At 29.8% G+C, this 17,052-nt stretch overlaps 1 protein-coding gene across 1 annotated transcript; it reads left to right on the top strand.

The window, feature by feature from the left end:
* Positions 1–11,891: 11,891 nt before the first annotated feature.
* Positions 11,892–13,589, top strand: LOC147075323 (uncharacterized). Its single transcript, XM_085942513.1, has 4 exons — positions 11,892–11,895; positions 12,818–12,967; positions 13,223–13,360; positions 13,549–13,589. The coding sequence occupies exons 1-4, from the start codon at positions 11,892–11,894 to the stop codon at positions 13,587–13,589; spliced, it is 333 nt and encodes a 110-aa protein (XP_085798639.1).
* The last annotated feature ends 3,463 nt before the right edge of the window (positions 13,590–17,052 follow it).

The raw sequence follows: 17,052 nt of genomic DNA, 5'->3' as shown, positions 1-17,052 counted from the left end.
TTGGGATTCAAAATTATGAAACTTTTATTTTTAAAAAACCAAGAGTATTTTAATAACCAAATTTGATAATTGTCAGGCTTCATACTACCAAATTTTAAAGTGACATATAAGTATGAAGTTTTCATAGCCTTTATTTTGCCGATTTTATGTATCTGATATGGATTTAGACTATCTAAATGAGTTTAACCAATTAACTAGGCAAACTGATAAAATACCATCAAATTTAATCATTCAATTAATTGCAAAGACACTTATTACAAAAGCTTTTTATAGAGGTCTTCTGTAAAATCTAAAACTATTGATTGTTATTGGTGAATCTGGCTCTAACACTAGTACAGTTCCAGGGTTTATCCCCCGATTCATATAGTTTGGGGCACTCCAGACAGTTAGAACAAGATTTTCCAGATCAAATTGATATCCTTTCTGAACACACTGATGTGAACGAATAATTAAATCAATATTATTTTCCATAATGAACTGTTTTGTAGTATTCAGCCCAAACATTACTCCACATCCCCTTTGATTAGGTACACACTCAGTTGTATCTCCAGGATCACTCCACAAAACATCATTAAACAAATCCCCCTCTTTAATAGGTTGAAATCTATCAATTTTTTGGAGGTTAGAAATTGAAATTCTATTAGAAATTCCTCCATGTAAGCACAAGTATTTTCTGTCCACAATACACCCAATATTAAGAAATGCAAAAACATCATTTACTGTATTCCACAAATGTTCTATTCCGTATATGTGTATTATTTCGTCATAGAACCCATATATTCTATTAATCTGTCTTTGTTCATGATTACCCCTAATAAGATATATTCTATCTGGATATAGAATTTTATATATGAAAAGTAGCATAATGCAGCCCATTGAATTATCTCCTCGATCCACATAATCTCCCAAGAAAATATACTTAAATTTATCGGGTATTCCTTTTATTTCAATTAGCTTAACCAAGTCATCAAATTGGCCATGAATATCCCCAATAATTGCTATAGGACTAAAAACGGATGGAATATTAGGTTCACAAATCAATATTTCCACTACTTTAGAGCATATAATATTAACTTCATATTCCGAAAGGGTTTTCTTCCTCAATATTTTTTCTAACATTATTGAAAAAATATTCTTCTCAAAAATATTTTCCATATTTTGGGTTTCAGAAAAAATGAAAGCTAACAATTGCAACTTTGAATGCTTTTGTCTTAGATTACATATGAAAGTTTCCAAATCCAAAGCAGATGTATTATTGAAATGTTTTGAGGGAAACCTTAATTGGTGTAGATAGTAGTAATATATTCCCAATTACTGCTAAACCATCCAGTCTTTTCTATAAATTCTTATTTGATCAAACTGCTCAAAATTATTTTTTTTTCTGTACTGTGGTGCCTCAAGCTTATTCTCATGAGATTATTTAAAATACTAATAACCTTGAAGTATAAGAATTCAATAGTCTCATGAGATAAGTTGACAAATGAATCATATAAACCTTGGATATTGTAATTACCAAAGTATTGGTTAGTGTTTTCAAACCTTAAATCAAATGAACTACTATTTCATTTTGACCTTGAGTTCAAATATCTTTAGTATATAGCTGTTTTGTACTATCTCTCGAACTATTTTGCCAAATTACTATATATTTTTTTCATACATTTTTTATCAGGTAAGCAAAATGAGTAGCAGTAACTGGACATTCAATTCGGTATAACACTTTTGAACATATGGAGTATGGTGTAATTGCCTAATATTTAATAAATACGATATTATAGTTTATATAATTGATTGATCATGAAGTTGAATCTATAATACTATATGGTAGAACTCACGAGGTTTTGATTACGAAAAAATAACAATTTTTGCTACAAATTGACAAAATCCTGTATATAACTTAAAAACTTAATTTTCAAAGGTAAAAAGTAAAATTCTTAGTAATCAAAACACTAGTACATCTTGTGTTATTGGGAATTTAATATATATTCAAGTTACAATTCAAATAAAAAGCCATATATAGTAATAAACAATGCTTTTTCATTCAATATTGTTTTTAAACTGCTAACTCGGATTCAACTTCATCATCAGAGTAATTTTCACTCTTCGAATAGATTGTTATACAGCCATCAAGTCCAGCAGAAACAATATACTTATCACTTTCCTTGATAGCAGTCACGTGATCATTATGTGAAAAAAGAATCTTATTATTTCTAATTACATTATTTCCAGATGAGAATAATTCATGGGAGCAAACCGATCTAACCCACTGATCTCCCTCATATATTTTTTCATCTTCCACCCTGACAGTTCCATCACATGAACCTGTAACAATCCTACCATTTATCGATGCAATGGATAATATGTTTTGCTCGTGTCTGGATCTTCTAAGAAAGTGATAAGACCCATCATAAACTCCTAAGCATCCTAAACTACATCCAATTATAACATTTTTCTCATCCGCGCTATACATACATTGAACTTTTTGCTCAGTTTCATATTGTTCTAATACTTCTAGATCCTGGCTCAGAATGTAAATCTTCTTTTCTATTCCAACAACAAGTTTCTCCTTAAGCATCACTATTCCTTTGATTATTCCATTCCCTAGATTAATCTTGGCAGATGTTTCAACGCAGTAAATATCCCCATTCCAATTTCCACAAAACTTTTTCTTGCCAATACATACAGCAGAAATTGGAAAATTGGCTTTATTTACTGTTTGGATCTGATTTTTTGAAGGATCAATTTCTAATAAGTTTCCACGATTATCGCCAGAATAAAAAACGGAATCTATTGCAGTTAAACAAAGAATTTTGTTAGGTGTTGGTATTCTTGCATACATTTTGGAGTAAAATTTTCAAAACTTTTTAATATCTTAGAATATAATAAATGGTACGTTTCACTTTTATTTTGAATAACATTAATATTGACTAGATGAATTATTCTAAGAGTATTAATAACTCTGCTCGCCATTATTATTACCTATAGCAATTCTGATATAATTAAAAACCATTATTGACTAATAAATCATTTTTAAGATATCCACTATATTCATTCTTATGATAAAGTTATAAATATACTATTTCAATAATATAATTGAATTCAATCATTTGAAAGTGCAAAATATCAATGATCAATCACGGAGTAGGAAGATATTTTTATAGTGTTTTTCCGAATGTAATGGTTAAAAACTACTCAATGCTGTTTTAGAATGTTTTAAAATAAATCGTTTTACCCTGAAACAAACAGTTCATTTCAGAATTAATCAAACAACCGCAGCAACCTCATGACAACTAGAATAGATAATTTTGATTATTTGTTTAAAATTGTACTTATCGGGGAATCAAATGTAGGCAAAACGAATATTCTTGCCAGATTAACCCAAGGAAAGTTTCTAGGTAACTCAAACCCTACAATTGGCGTTGAATTTGGAACCAAAATGTTCAAATTTAATGACTCATCTATTAAGGCGCAGATATGGGATACTGCCGGTCAAGAAAGATATCATGCAATTATTTCTGCATACTATAGAGGTGCATGTGGGGCTGTTATAGTTTATGATGTGGCCAAGAAAAATAGCCTTCAAAAAGCAACAAATATTTGGCTGAAAAATCTGAAAGAAGCCTGTGTAGAAAATATTCCAATAATGTTACTTGGAAACAAGGCAGATAAAACCTCAGAAAGAGAATTAACAACGGAAGAAGGTCGAGATGCAGCCATTGCAAATAACTTGGCGTTTTATGAAACCTCTGCAAAATCAGGGCTAAATATCAATGAGGCATTTGAAAAGTTTCTTAGAGAAGTTTATGACAGAAAAAAAACCAAAGATATTCCAAGCCAGAAGAAGGAAATTCGTAGGGAGGATTTAAAAGGCAAAAAGCTGGACCTACACTCTAAACAAAAAACACAAGGAAGTTGGTGTTGCTAGCAACTTTGGAAAAATAAATAGCTTTTCACTTCTAAAAATTACAATATTAATATACTGATATTGACGACCAGACAGCTATAGAATAACGCTAAATCAATAAAATTTACTCAAATCGGTTAACAGCATTTCCGATGATTTCCCTGAGTGCCATAGTAGCATATGCTGAATTATTCAGCTTGAATTTCACGATAATCGAACCATCTTCTGTCCAACTATCAAAATCTTCAAAATCCTCAATAATCTTTCTGTTTGATCCTTTTAAAAATTTACTTGGTAGTTTTTTAAGTTGAGCATAAATATCATCAATTTTTGTCTCTTCAGTAATATCCATAAATTCATCACCAACCTTTATTTTATCAGTAGAATCAAATTTCCTGAACTCTATTTTTTTGGAAATCTCTACATTAAACAAATAACTTTGATATGAATGAAGATAGAGCATTATAAATTCTCTATTTAATCCTTCAATGATATATTTAGGTTTGCACTTCTTCTCAAGTTGCTTTCGAATATATTTTTGAACCTTACTATCTGATGAGGCGATATCGTTTTCTTTACATGGTTCGCCTTTTTCATTCAAAAAGCCATTGCCTAAAATCATATCCACAGCTTCTTGATAAGATTTTTCTAAAATAAACTTGCCAATCAGGTGATTGTTAAAATGCTTACCAAATCGCTGTTGACCGAAGTAATTTATAAATTTCTTTGGAATAGTTTTTAATTCGGGCAATCCAGTAATTTTTATTGTAAAAATATTTCCATTATGAGATCCAAGTTTCTTATTCGGACCTTTTCTAATATTAAATATTTTAATATTTTCTGAATATTCCTCCAAAGGGAGAATCGAAATATGGTTAGACATCAAGTCTACTATTTGATTATTGATGTTATCGTGGTCTTTTCTATGCCCGTACTTCTCATAATTTAGAAAGGCTCTGCTATTTAAAGATCTAGCATAGTTAAAAAGTATATCAAAGGATACAACTGCACTAACTTCTTGGAATGTTACAGCCTTTTTATCCTTGTTTCCAGAGATATGGATGGATTTATAGGGTATTCCAAGTCTTTTAGATAAAATTCCAACCATGTCTGATGTATTCAAATCACATTTCATAACTGTAAAGTTGAAAATGTCGACTAGAGAGTCTGTTAAAACAATTTCACCATCAACTGTTTTTACATTTTTCAGAGGATAGTAATGGAAAGTATTATATACTTCTTTTCTCTGATTCTTGTCTAAATTTTTTGGAATATCTGAAATTTTTTCTTTCGCATATTGATATTTTTCCAAATTAAGTAGGGTATCAAACTGGCAGATATAACCATCAGAATTAACCTCCTGAACTACAAATTCTTCACATTTATCTTTAATTGTACAGCCTTCATAAGAAGAAATCTCATTGCTATAAAACTTAGTAATTCCAACTCTATCCATTAGAGGGGTATTCAAAGTTTTATATAATTAAGTCAAATATTTCTAATGATAGCCTCGTATTCTAAAATACCAATTAATAAATAGTGCTGGTAGATAGTAAAATTCATTTATCTTTGTATAATCCATATTTTCTAATTATAAATACTATTTCATAAAAATGGTATTTGGGATTATGAATATTGAAGTACAGAATTCAATATATGCTAGGGCGTACTAATATATCCTTAATGGCCAGAACAAATAAATAAAATAATATATCATGGTATGATATATGAAATCAAATGGTTGTAATTTGGCCATATAATTATTACATAACTTTGATAATATATAAGACATTAAACCAATCAACTTATAACAAATTGCCTTGTTTTATTTTGAAAAACCATATAATCGTATTTTATAGGGTGAATTTGAATTCATTCCTGTTTAAAACTTATTATATCTTTTGATATAAAAAAGATAAACTTTTATTAGATAAGTTACTATGGAAAGTCGCTGATGACGGTTATTTTTTTCATTTCAACTTATCTTCATGATATATCGACTGTTGTATACTTCAAACTATTATTCTTGCCATATACTTTAATAGAAGTATGATGCATAACCTTTTCTGGAATAAAAATGGACGATATAGAACTTGAATATGAACGTTGAAATTCCAATTGTTCACTCTAGAGACACTCTTTCTTTATTTCAGGACATAATTTAACAAAATTATATAAGTATCCCAAAAATAAAAAGTGTTCAAGGAATAACATTTATTATCGATATGCAACAAAGTTATATGTAGTAAGCATCTAGGCAATTTTTTTTTAATTTAAAAAAATTGAATTATCTATTTAGTTTTATCTTACTAGAATACTTCTATAATATTTATTGTATCATGAACATTTCATAATAAATTACAAGTATGCTTGTTTTTTGTGACCGTAATTGTTGTGTTGATTATTACTTTAATCTTCTTTATTTCAGTAAATGCTTTCATTGAGCAGTCACAGGTTAGATTACGACTGGAGATTTAAAATAATTTATTGATCTTTGTAAAGGTTTCAAATTATCCCACGCAACTCTTGAATAAGAATCTTATATGGTCCATGGTGTTCAAGGCATACTTGTAAAATATTTCGGTATTCCATTGCATATTGGTCTCGCAAGGTTTTGAAAAACTCCGGGTCTGATTTATTACTATTTACAACATTGGACTTCAAAAAATTATAAGCTTCCTTAAACTTACTGTTTAGTTGTCTAGGAATATCAATAGCTGAAAGTCTCCTTTTGAAAATTCCAAATTGGAATGATGAAATTCTTGTTATCCAATCTGGATGAGCCTTCAAAAGGGCAATTCCATCGAACAATAAATCAATAAATCCAGTGTCTAAAAACTCAGAAGAAAAGTTGACAATACCTCCCTTCTTTAAAACCTCGAAAAGTGAATAGTCAGTATTGAAGAATATTTTTACGTTTTTGGAAAATGATGTGTCAATATCTGGAATTTGATGAAAATAATTCTTGTACGAATCTTGAACGAGAATGCTCGATTTATTCTCCAAGGATCTGCTCAATACACTATGTCTTCCAAGAAAATTCAATATAGATTTTCCTTTATATGTATTTTTTTCTCCGAAATAAAATACGGAGTTTGAGTTTTCTAAAATAGGCCTAAAATCAGATAAAAGCTTGTCTCCAAAGTAAGACATTCCTGCTTTGAATGAACTTGAAAACCAGTTTGTAGAATATTGAGTGCTGAGAATGGAGTCTTGGATGTTCCTCAATTTTTGATCCAGATTAATCCTTAAAAATAAACAATTTGTCTCAACTTGGAATCCAAGCATCGAAGTTTTACCACGTGAGAAATATAACAAATATACAAAATCATTCTGATAGCTAAGCATGAAGAGCCCTTTGTTTTGCATATGAGACTTCAATTCAGAAAAATCAATACACTCCCAATTTGAAAATTTAGAAGGAACATAAACCTTTATGGTTTGCTCTTCAGAATAATAAAGTTGGTAAATATATGTGATTAAGTGTCTTTCACTAACGAATATTGAGTTTGAAATATCAATTTCAATAGTGGAATTGGTTGGTGATGAATGGTATGCAAAAGTTGTTAATAGTTTATCAATGTATACAATATTCACATAATTAATTGCAATACGATTAATAGCTTGCCGATTCAAAAAATTGTCTTCCTGTTTAGGCAAATTAGGAATAATATAATTTACATTAGAGGTAGAGTAGTAATTTGTGCTTTGCTTTCGTTTTATATCTATCCTTTCATTTTTTTTACAATGCATTTTATTGTCTTCACTGCTAGCAATGATATTCGCTATCAAATCTTTTTTTTTTGATTTTTCCATTTCGTATCTTATGCTCTCGTTCTTTGCATTACGTTGCCATAACTCATCAGCAAATATTTTTTTATTTTGTTCCAATACCTCTGCTTGCTCTCTTTTTTTTTTATCTTTAAGAATAAGAAGACAAACACGGATAAAATCGCATATCAAACTTTTTGCACTTATATTGGTTAGTTTTATCCATGATTCCGAACTGTCAGACCATTTCACTAAAAAATAATCAGCATCCTTATAGAATTTATATTCCAGAATTTGCTTTTCTATGATATCATTCACCATTGAAACGTAGGGTTACAAACTTTTCAAAACAGCACACAGATATTTGACGATAGTTTCGTGAAATTAGAAATTTGTAAATGGTCCTGAAATTTTTTGCAGAAATGACGTATCTTAAAAAGGATTTCTTAATAACTAATTGTTTAAAGCGAACATCCAATTTTGGGGAGCTTTTACTTAGTGCCACTTTTTTGATTTAAAGAAGAAAATCATAAATCTAAAAATTAACTAATGTCAAAGTATGTAAATGCTTTTGAAATTTTATACAAAGATATTGGAGCCTAATGCTATAAAATAATTATAAAATTTCAAAGTTGTTCAGTAAGAGAAGCAATGGCAAATTATTATAATAAAGTTAGCGCCACCTAGTATTGTACAACCAAAATCGTAGCATAAAATAAGGAATTATAGTGAATTTTTTTATAACTCCGGTATTGGTTTTCTACACCTAGCTATTCATTTGATAGATATGGATATCTCTCACTTTAAACATTTTATTGCAAAATTTATAAGGAGAGTTATGGATAAATATTCCATAGCATTATAAGAAAAAGTTCAACTATCGATTGGAGATCACTTTGAAAAATTTTTATTATTAATAACCACAAAGATTAAATTATTTAGGACTATTTGTATAGTAATAGTATACGGATGGTGATGTGTCAAATAACTAATTATATGAATAATAATCGAAATCTCCAAATTTTGATTTTTACATATTGTATTCAATTATAATAAATCTTTGCATTAATAATCCAAGCTTGTCTTTAATCGTTATCAAATGTAATACTAAGCTCTTTGTTGATTTCTTTGATTGTTTGACCTCTAAACTCAGCAATTTTTCCTATTAAATTCTGTAAAGTGTCTTTAATTTCATTATATTTGTTTAATTTTTTAATATATTTCTTTATCTCTTCGTCTGGATTTTTTATTTGTAGCTCATCCATTAGACGGACGTTCTCCAATTTATAAAACTCTTCTTCTACTATTAAAACTGGCGTATTTAAATAGTAAAACCCATCTTCGATTGAAGTAATGAATCCGTTATCACTTAGAAATCTGAAATGTTTAATGTCCTTTTCAGAAATTATTGGTGTTTTGCTCCAATTATTGAAAATCATAGGGGCGAAAAACCTAAAAGTGTATATACTAAACATTACTCTTGAATTGAAAAATTTATTCAAACTCTTCAAAGTCAATTGGACAGATACTTCCATGTTTATCTGAAAAATCACAGGCTTCAATTAATCTCAAAACTTCTTTTGAAGATCTTCCAATCATGTCACAATTGATGCTAAGGTGTTTGACACGTTTTTCATGATTATTATAAATCACGGTTGCTCTGCAAACTTGTGATTTGTCTTCATCATAAACATTAAATACTTTTGAGAGTTTACCTGACTTGTCTGATACCATTGGCCAATTAAGCTTACCAATACCACCATCTTCTTGGCTTATTGTTGACCATGCCTTATGTGCATATACTGAATCAGTTGAAACATACAGAACAGTGCAATCCCTCTTCTTAAATTTTTCATGAAGAGATGAAAACTTCATTAATTCAGTAGGGCACACAAAAGTAAAATCAAGAGGATAGAAAATCAATATAGTGTATTTAGTTTTCAACTCATCAATTCTGATTGATTTTATTTCCCCCTCCGTATATGCCTCAAGTTCAATATTCTCTATTTTCATTTTATCGAAAGCAACTGGAACCATGGGGGCTAAAAAATATAGGATACAGCTATAATCAATGTCTAAGATTCTATTTGATGATTCACTTGCATATATTTGTTATGATTATTCGTAAAGATGTTGGGTGTTATAAATCAATTTTACATCACAGAGTATTGAATTGCAGATATTTTGCTTATGTATTTTTCGAATACGGAACTAACTAATAATCAACAAATTGTTTTATTAATAGCTGAATTATTCAATATTATTTAAATGTGTTTGGATCTGAGCAATCTGTACAACTCAAATCAGTTGTTTCTTTAATTGGAACATGCAGACGAAAAGCATATTTAAGCATTTCTATGGGATGATTTGCAATGGTAACACCAGAGGAGGGGCCTAGGCAGAATGTTTGGCCAAGATGACATTTAGTGTCCATCACATAATCCAGAATTTCACAGCTACTAAACCTACCATTACATTTTCCAGTGTATATTGGATCATTGCAAAGCCCAAAATGCTTTACCCTAGTAGTTTGATACTTGCTAAAGCCTAAAAGTTTATGGATGTATTTTTCACCTGGAGTACTGAAGACGTAAGCAACTATATTATTGTTTGTTGCAACAATACTAGCAATAGCTGCTCCCAAAGAGTGACCAGTTAGAATAACTTCCATATTCGGGAAAATTTTTAATATGTCTTTTAGAATACTTGTACAGTCAGTGATATAGTGTAAAGAATTAATGATTCTTGATTTTTGGATGATACCTCCTGGATCAACATCACAAGAAAATAGTGCATTATCCATTTGTTGATCAGAAGTCGATGTATTTCCCAAATGTATACCGAATATATTTAAAGTTGTTCCTTTTACTGCTAGAACAATATATTTTTCATATTGGAAAACCTTTACAGCAATTCCCGATGGCCTCTTAATAGTAAAAAGTGTATTTGGTAAGTTGCTTGATGAATAGGTATTCTCGGCCATATTAACCAGCTCCAAAATCGGAACAGAGTATTCGCATTTAATTTCTGTAAAAATAACGCAGTAAAGCAAGAAAAGCATAACCGTAAATAGAAACAAATTACTTTTAAGATAAACAAACAGACCACAATATTTATAGATTTCAAACCTAGACGCGAGAAGAGTTCTATTTTTAATTGAATGAATCTTTGGATAAACAGAAGTAATAGTAACTACTCTGCAGATCTTAAAATAAGAAATGAATTTAATTATAGACTGAAAACCTTCGCACTTTTATCTTCAACCTTCTTTGCAATAGCAATAACGACTGAAGCTTTTGTTTTACTAAGTGGGCGTGTTTCACCACAAGTCACAACATCTCCTATTTGAACAAGACCTTTAAAACAATCACTAAGATGAACATTTATCTTGGTGTTTCTTCTCGCATATCTTTTATACTTCTTATCATAAAACAGGTATTTCATTGAAACAACAATAGTCCTCTCTGCCTTCATTTTGATAACTTCCCCATTGAAAATTCTTCCCCTGACATGAACATTCCCAGTAAACGGACACTTCTTATCGACATAGGTGTCGTTTATAGCTGTAAGCGGGGTTTCGATTCCAAACCCAACATCATTAATTTTTCTAGAAGCCAAAATTTCCTCTTTTGTTGCATACGGGGATATCTTCACTCCGTGTTGCCTCGGAAATACTTTGTCTTTCACAATAATTTTAATCATTGGGGTTATGGAAAAAATAAAAATTTGTAAAAATTCTTCAGAACCAAAAATAGATTACCAGAAAATAAGCTATTTAGAATCTATCTCTAAAGTATATCCAAACGAACAAGACATTTAATGTGTAACAAAATATTTTTGAATTTGTTTTAAGAGTTTCACCAATAAAGTTGAAAAATATAATATTTATAAAAATACCCATAAATGACAAAAAGTGAGGGTGGGAGAAGTAGAGCATTTGTCATGAATGATTACAAGAGGCTTTCTATGAATAAGAACAATGTTTACGATTTTAGCGTTGGACTTATTAATGATAATATATATACTTGGGAAGTTGTAATTATTGGCCCTCAAGATACTCCATATGAATCTGGAATATTTAGAGCAGAGATGATATTTCCATTGAACTACCCAGAAGCACCACCCACTTTTAAATTTTTAACCAAGATGTGGCATCCTAACATCGACACCAAGGGAAATGTGTGTATAAGTATTCTTCATAAGCCAGGGGATGATGAATATGGGTATGAGGATCTGAATGAAAGATGGCTCCCTGTGCGATCTCCAGAAACTATAATCATCAGTATAATCAGCTTACTAAACTCCCCAAATTGTGATAGTCCAGCTAATATTGAAGCTGCACAACAATACAGAGAATCAATTAAAGAATACAATAAAACGGTAAGAAAGTTATCAGAAAAAACATTGGAAGAGTCATATTTATAAATTTGTATTATTTCAGTATAATTTTTGGCATAATATTGAATCTTACTGTTCACCTAGTCGTGCCAGAATATTCCTATATGCTTATCGTAAGATTAAATGGTTGTATTATCTCCTTATTTTTATAGATATCATTTGATATTAATACCACACTATTTGCTAATGCTTTGTATAATACAAATATCGTAAATGGGAGAGAAAATTAAAGTGAAAAAAGCATGTCCAATAAATACAATCTCAAAAAATTAATATTCATGCAAAGATACTGCACACTCAAATACCATCAATTTTTCGATTCAAAAATTTAATATTAATACTGAATTTATTAGAATATATTCATACCCCTAAATTTCATTAATCCATGGAGCTGATGGAATTATGAGTTTTAAAGCAAAATTTAACCCCGAAAGATGTCTGATTTCAATGAAAATGAAATTTTCGAAAAATTCCCAGATAATGATTTTACTAATTTAGTTTGTGAAGCACATAAAGTATATGCAACGTGTGTTTATTCGGATGATATAAGAATGGCTAAACAGGTGCTTGAGCATTGTTTACTGAAAATTCCCAGAATTCCCGTACTTATAGATCGATTTAAGAAATATGATAATTTTCTAGTTAAATTTGATGAAAAATTGAAACAAAGTTTAAAGGGAGATATCGTTATATTACTAACAGAAGATGCAATGAAATGGTCAAAACGATTTGTTATCTTTCCAATAGATTTGGTATTAAATGCCAACTATTTTACACATTCTGAGCTTCTCCATAAAATTCTACCAGGTTCGATTAGAATATCCGCATATGAGGTTGTGGGCAATATCGTTCATCTTAATTTAATTGACGATCAAATAATATACAAAAACATAATTGGTAAAATTATTCATTGGAAAACTAACAAAACTGTTATTTGTAAGAAGGGACAAATAGATAATATTTACAGATTTTATGAATTTGATGTATTGGCGGGAAGCAATTTGCTAGAAACAGTTCATTCTGAAAATGGAGTAAAAATATTTATTGATTTATCCAAGGTATATTGGTGTTCTAGATTGCAACAAGAAAGACGTAATCTTCTCTCCAAATTTAAAACGTCTGATATAGTTTGTGATCCTTTTTGTGGGGCAGGCCCTCATATCTTGCCTAGTTTGAAGAAAGGTTGTAAAGTGTATGCTAACGATCTTAATCCGGATGCTATAAAGTGTCTTCGTAGATCTCTAGAGTTGAACAAACTAGTGTGCGATACCATCTATAATCTGGATGCAGGTGATTTTTTAAATAATTTGAAAAATACAAAAATAGACCATTGTATATTTAATTTACCAGAGTTTTCACTCAACTACATATCTTATACAAAATATTTTTCTGGCGCAACGATTCATTGTTATTTCTTTTGCCAGCATGATATTGATCCTGTTATTCATGTATTGAGTATAACCGGTATTCAAATTAAGCCAGAATGGATAAGATTGGTCAGGATGGTTTCACCATCTAAAGCTGTTTTGAAGCTTGAATTCAAAAATAATGAAGTCGACTACTAAATTCTCGTTTTTTCGAACAAATTTTATTAATTTACTATTCAATTTAACAATATAGCCTGTAATGTTCATAAATCTAGATTTGATATGTATTCTTAAACATTCTATATTATCCCATGGTTTATTCATTTTAATTTTTTCATTGGTTCGAGTTACTCCTTTTTTCCATAAGAAATCATTTGAGGAGTGACAATGTTATGGAAAATGAGATTGGAATTGGTGAGGAAAGAGCACTTAGACGATATTTTGAAAGGGTGAATGCACTAAGTTGCATTAGATTTCTAATATGGTTCGAAATAGGAATCAAGGTATTTAAGGTAATATCCATTGGAATCGTACTTTACATAACAAGACACCAAACTTCTCAACAGAACCTGCGAATATTTTTGGGAGTTTACGCAATATTAAGTGCTGCCAAAGGTCTAACCTTTTATTATAAAAATAGATCGTTTTTCGTGATTAGACGAATACCCGATTTTGAGGAAAATAATGATATTACACTGGTAAATAATTTATTGGAGGCTACTATGTTGGCTTGGTATATCCTTGGATTTCACTGGATTCAAGAGTGTGAAATGTGTAAAATCTCCCATCCTCTTTTATATTATACGACCGTTTTATGGGTAACATTAGGATTCTTTGCATTTGTAGCTCCTCTTCTAGCAATTGTTCTACTGTTGACACTAATTGCCTATATCAGACCCAAATTAAAGGTGATTACCTATTCTGACGATGATAGATTGCCAAATGATAACAACAAGTGTACAATCTGCTATGATGATTATAGGAATGGGACTCGTGTAAAGATACTTCCTTGTGACCATCATTTTCACTCTGAGTGTATTGACGAATGGTTTCACGTCAAGGACTCCTGTCCACTTTGTAAAAAGAATATCAACCTTCTTTATGATTTAGTTGATGCAGAGGATACAAATATTTAATTTTAAACAAAATAAATCCTTTTAAAAATTGTTGATGTTTTAGGGGTCATCAACAATCATAAATTTAAAGATGATGATAGTGTTTTAATTTATGAAACTACATAGACACCTAATTAAAGTTTGGTTTCAACTAGACTGAATTGTTGTTTAGTAACCATCATCCCTTTGAATTTCTCGATTTGTTCAATATTCTCAATATCTTTTCTCCTTAACATTTTATCATGAGAATCACCCTTGATGGATAGATTTCTTAATAGACTTCAAAAGAACACCGATTTAAGTCAACGCTTTAGCACTTTTCATCAGAATTTAATGGCCAAAATAGTATTTATAATATATTGTATTTTCTTTATGTATTACATTAGACATGGTGTATCTAAGCTACAGACACATATTTCAGAGCATATTTACTTTTTACCTGCGGTAATTTATCTAGTTATAGAAGTGTATTATATTCTAGGTTTTCTAAACAAAAAAGTTTGCTACTGCTATCCTAGTTTAATACCTTTAATATTTCCAGATAATAGAATAGATGTAGATGTAGATGTAGATGTAGACCAAAAAAATATTTATCTGATTGTGATAAGTAATGTTTTCCTTTCCACATGGCTTGGTCAAAGTTTAGAGAAGTATCAGTTTAAGATGTATGTGAATTTTATGAATACATTGGCATTAATGATGTTATTTCCCACAATGATAGAACTTGTAGTCTTAACGGTAATAGGATGGGTTTACTATTTAAGTGATTTTGTTCAAAAAACTGAAGAGTTTGACTCAAACTTAACTTGGTCAGCCACAGAATGCTTAATATGTCGATGTGATTTTGAGGAGAAAGAAAAGCTTTCGACACTTAAGTGTACGCATATATTTCACACAGAATGTATTCAGTCTTGGTTCGAATATGATGTATCCTGCCCACTGTGCAAGCAAACTGTAAAGTTTACGGGTACCCTGAAAAATATGATAGGCTCATAATTAGTAGATAAATTTAATTAATATTAGACTTTTCTTAGATTTAAATTTATTTATTTTGAATTTTATGGACCCCTTTCGTATATGGGTACTACATCTGATCTGGTTCAAGCCTATAGAAATGAAAAGTGTACTAAAAGACTTCTTCCATATAAAAGCGTTGTGGAGGATTTTCTACTTCATTTGCAAATTGTGGTTCCAAAGAATTCATCAAATCCCATTCTTAAATCATTGCAAGAAATTGAAGAGTTTCGTTTGAAGTATTTTATAAAAGAATATCTTCATGCACGTCTAGAAAAGATCAGAGCAAATTTGTTTTTAGAAGAAAACCTGCTTAGCCAAAAAGAACTGGTTTTCTATAATAAATATAAATCTCTTTTAATTGAACGAGATGTTTTAGTAAATAAAAAATCCACAGATATAGAGTTTGTGGGCTTCATATGTGTAAAAAGAATAGAAAACATACAAATAGATGGGGAAATTATCGATATGGAACGTGGAAATTTCTTTGTCGGTTCTATTGACGATGTATATGCTCATATCATTTCAGGACACATTGAATTGGCATAATTTAATAATAGTAATGATTATTTTCTATTATACTACTTGTATACTCAACTAAGCTTTCTGAACTTCTTTAAAAATGACATAGTATTGCTGTTAATTATTTAACTTGATTATGTCAGATAGATGATATCAATATTCAATTTTGATAACTTAAAATCACCTATCGTATGTGCAAATTAACTTTTAATTCCATAAAGCAGTATATTTTTAACTTAAATTGGACAGAAAACGAGTGAAGACATGATTGTCTGGTTTGTTAACTATTTTTGTCGTTGCAAGGAAATATTTAACAATTGGGCTTCTAAAAGAATATATTCTTTTAAAGGATAGATAGAGGTTTTATTTGTAAAGCAATAAAAATATAATAATTTAGTTAATGCTTTCTTTTACTTAAAATTTTTTAACATAGTAATTCTAAAAGCAGAGGAGTAAATAATATATTTTTGTGATATTACATTCACAAATGTTATAATAATGATAGGAAATATTTAGAATACCGAAATATACATTTACTTTTCTCAATAATAGATAATTTTGACTAATTTTTGAAAAATTTTATCCCTATGAAATTAATAACACATTCAAATTCATTTCACTACGATGAAGTATTAGCAACAGCTTTTCTACAGCAGATTTATTCAGACACCACATTAATAAGAAGTAGAATTCAAAGTGTGATTGATGGAGGAGACATCGTTTATGATGTAGGTCATGTTTTTGATGTAAAAAGAAATAGGTTTGATCATCATATGGCTTCATTTACAGAAACATTTTCGGAAAAATATAAAATTAAGCTAAGCTCAGCTGGTCTAATCTTCAAATATTTTCATGAGGAATTATTTGAAGAGAAGGGCTTCAGGAAGGACCATTTTTTGTACGATTACATTGTAGAAAAAGTTTATGAGGAATATTTTCTCTCTGCAGATGCTATTGATAATGG

The sequence above is a fragment of the Rhyacophila brunnea genome, unplaced genomic scaffold (genome assembly GCF_057557595.1).
Source record: "Rhyacophila brunnea isolate RB1 unplaced genomic scaffold, BYU_Rbru_1.0 scaffold_149, whole genome shotgun sequence".
Classification (NCBI taxonomy): domain Eukaryota; kingdom Metazoa; phylum Arthropoda; class Insecta; order Trichoptera; family Rhyacophilidae; genus Rhyacophila; species Rhyacophila brunnea.
This window is presented reverse-complemented; position numbering and strand designations above follow the sequence as displayed.

Bases quoted from the DNA above. Each gene is read 5' to 3' on its own strand.
- LOC147075323 (XM_085942513.1), top strand. The intron at 12,968-13,222 runs GTAAAATTATTC...TTTGTGGGGCAG, and splicing joins AATATACAAAAACATAATTG to GCCCTCATATCTTGCCTAGT. The intron at 13,361-13,548 runs GTGATTTTTTAA...ATTCAAATTAAG, and splicing joins CATCTATAATCTGGATGCAG to CCAGAATGGATAAGATTGGT.